This window comes from Mugil cephalus, chromosome 10, assembly GCF_022458985.1.
Source record: "Mugil cephalus isolate CIBA_MC_2020 chromosome 10, CIBA_Mcephalus_1.1, whole genome shotgun sequence".
Classification (NCBI taxonomy): domain Eukaryota; kingdom Metazoa; phylum Chordata; class Actinopteri; order Mugiliformes; family Mugilidae; genus Mugil; species Mugil cephalus.
The window spans coordinates 668,597-672,030 of NC_061779.1; the positions used below are offsets into that span (position 1 = coordinate 668,597).

A 3,434-nucleotide genomic window follows, 5' to 3' on the forward strand; every position below is an offset into this window, starting at 1 on the left:
GTCGTTTCCATGGAAACCGCTGCCTCCCTAGGACAGATGCTAAGAAGATGAGAGTCAGGACAACCTCAGAAATGAAATAAGTACAATTTACAAGGGTTAACCTCATCATATATTATTATTATATTATATTATTCAGTTTGTTATCGCCCGTTTGACCAGAATGAACCGGTTTAATTCCCCCGTCTCCGCTGAGGAGTACCTCGGTAGGTGCCGCTGTTAGCATCGCTTAGCATCAGTTAGCCGCTCAGCTAACAGTCTGTTTGTGTTGTCATGTGTTTGTTTGTGAACCAGCCGACAGTAACGTGTTGTTCTACCTGAGCGACGCCGTGACTCAGCTGCTGGAACATAAAGACGAATACACGCAGTTCGGGGTCGTCCGATACTTCGCTGAATAGTACGTAAATACTACCATGAATTACTAGACATATATTACCCCCCAACTAACTGACTAACTGCTAGTCATCCATCCATCCATCCGTCCCTCCATCCATCCATCCATCCATCCGTCCCTCCCTCCATCCATCCATCCGTCCATCCGTCCGGTGTCTGACTGTGTGTTTGTAGCTTCAGCAGCGTGAAGAACAGCAACCACGTCCTCTTCAGGGAGTTCAACTACATCAGGGCGACTCCTCATAACCGGGCCTCCTTCATCAGAGTCTTCTGGAGATGCTTCAGGCAGATTGGAAAGAGTGGAGGTGAGCAACAGACCAGAACAACTAAAACCCCTAAACCTAAACTTTATGAAGAGAAATCTAAATGAATGAATTTCCTATATTTGGTTCCGTGTTCTTCTCCGTCTTCATGGTTCCTAATAAACCAGTTCAGAGGGGGGACCTTGTAGACCACATTAGACCCTGATTAGACCTGAGGATGTTTATTTGATCTTCTCTGATTGGCTCAATGAAAACCACATAACACTAAACCTCACTGAGAGGAACCAGGAACCACGTTACCACATATGGTCCCTGGTCCCATTGAGGGTTAAAGTGTTATTTTAGTGAACTAGTACATGTGTTTGAGGAGGAGGACATGGACGAGAGACTGAAAACGGTTGTGGTTTGTCTCCTGAGTGCAGACCTGCTGTCCATGCTGGAGTACAGGTCTCTGCTGCAGCTGCTGTGTCCAGACTTCCCGGTGGAGACGGTGCAGAGTGCAGCCAGGTCAGCATCACCTCTCATTCATTACAACCAGGGGACCAAGTTTGGTTATTTTAGTTTGTGGCGTCTCCTCCGTGTTTGCTCTCATCCGGCTCTTCTCTGTCAGCTTTAATAAAGTAAAAGCAGATGAAGGAGAAGTCAGTGAAGTTTCCTCTCTGGTTCTGTAGAATCGTTCTGATGGACGACGCCATCGACTGTCTCATGTCTTTCTCTGACTTCATCTACGCCTTCCAGCTGCAGTTCTATTACCAAGGTACAAAACACTCTGAGACACATTTACATGAGCCCTATCTGAGCCACAGGACCAGGTCCCAGGTAGAACTAGTCCCATTTAGGGTCTTAAGTTGCGTAGGTGTTGCAAGGTGACGTCTACTGAGCCAACGTTTGTTACGAGGATTAGAAATACAAAGAAAACCTCTGTAGCATCCAAAGCGTCCTCTGAGCGCACGTCTTTGTAATATCTTTACCCATAACTTCTAAAATGAGCGGACGGATCGAACCTCTGACCTGCTGTGGTTCTGCAGAGTTCCTGGACAACGTGTTGATGATCTACCAGGACCTGTTGGCGGGGAAGAGTCCCAACACCGTCATCGTCCCCACGTCCACCTCCATCGAGCAGCTCCCCTCGGTGGCGGCGGAGGAGAACGACAAGGAGGAGCAGGACGGGGTGGAGGCGTCCACGCTGGCTCAGTGTGTGGACGCCCTGTGTGACCGCTTCAAACACAGGTGGACGTCCTCATTAATATTCATCAATATTAATTATTATAGGAGCCGTCACCATTAAATCAGATTAATCCGTCATCATGATTAATCTGATTCAAACTTTTTGCGTGTGTGTGTGTGCATGTGTGTGTGTGTGTGTGTGTGTGTGTGTGTGCAGTGTGTGTGTGTGTGTGTGTGTGTGTGTGTGTGTGTGTGTGTGTGTGTGTGTGTGTGTGTGTGTGTGTGTGCAGCCACCCTCCCAGGTCGTGTTTGAAGGACGTCCTGGACCAGATGGACAGAGTCTCTTACTACGGTCTCCTCATGAGTCTGACCAAACACGACACCATCAACCAAACAATAGGTCAGTTCAACCCCACATTAACACCTCCTGCTCCTCTATCACCTCCTCTACATCCTCCTCCATCATCCCCTCCTCCTCCGTCTCCTCCTCCTTCCTCCTCTAACCGTAGAAGGAGTCATAGATCAGGTTTAATCCCGTTTGTCTCTGCTCCTGCAGGAGCGTTGCCCAGTAAAGCCGAGCTCCTCGTTGACCCTGAGATGGACCAGGAGCTGGACAAACTGTGAGGACACAAACACGAGTCACTGTCTTTATTCAAAGCATGCTAGCAGGGTTAGCATTTAAAGCTAGCTGATTTCATTCATCACACTTGGAGCAGCTTGTTTAAGTCTCATTTAAGTCTAGAGTCTTTGTTCTGGGTGACGATGACCTGATTTATATGAAGTTTCTGAAGGAGCTAAGGGGTTTATATATATATAATTCTTTAATCTGACCTCCAGCTCAGACGTTCCAGGTTTTTATTTCCCGTTTCCCTCCGTCCAGAATCGCTCAGATCTCCGTGAGCCCCGGCAGCAACAGCAGCGGCAGCGCGGTGGGGGGGCTGAAGGAGGTGCAGAGGAAGGCCTCCCCCAGGAGGAACATCCACCACAGGAGGAGGATGGAGGTGGAGAGCGACGGCTCCACAGAGGAGACCGACTCCTCTGAAAACTGACCTGTGACCTCCTCCTCCACCGTTAATCACGTCTCCACCAGTTTGACCAACTTAACTTAAAACATGTCGGTGCTTTAGTTTCTGGACCCTCAACCATCAGTTCATTTTATCTCTTGTGATCTTAGTGACAAAATCTGCTAGAAAAACTGAACTGGTTCATATTTGTTTCTGCATAAATTTCTTAAACGAGACTTGTGCAGTTTTTTTGGATGTGGACATTTTTGTCTTTAATGGAGGAAAACAAAAAGACAAAAGTGTCCATTCATGATGTCTGAGGGTTAAAAGCTGTTTCTGATCAGAGGTATTACTAACTAATTTATTTATTTATTTTGATTAAAGATTTAATCTGTTCATCTAGAAATAAGGATTTATTCAGAGCCGGTTGATGCATCATTTAAAAACCTGTGAATGTTGGTTTTCTGTCATAAAATTAAAAGTAAACATGTGCAGAGACTCAAACTGACGTCGTCCTCACACTGTGGGCGACGTATTATTATTAACAGACATGAACACTGTATGAACACAGCTGATCAATAATGTGACTCCCACTGTGAATAAATAATAA

General features: G+C 46.4%; 1 protein-coding gene across 1 annotated transcript; it reads left to right on the forward strand.

The window, feature by feature from the left end:
• On the forward strand, positions 1-3,178 carry cstpp1 (centriolar satellite-associated tubulin polyglutamylase complex regulator 1). The gene is made up of 9 exons (XM_047596558.1): positions 1-203; positions 292-394; positions 565-695; positions 1,076-1,160; positions 1,325-1,410; positions 1,682-1,883; positions 2,111-2,220; positions 2,377-2,440; positions 2,701-3,178. Exons 1-9 carry the CDS (start codon positions 161-163, stop codon positions 2,867-2,869), a joined length of 993 nt encoding a protein of 330 aa, XP_047452514.1. The 5' UTR covers positions 1-160; the 3' UTR covers positions 2,870-3,178.
• Positions 3,179-3,434: the final 256 nt, after the last annotated feature.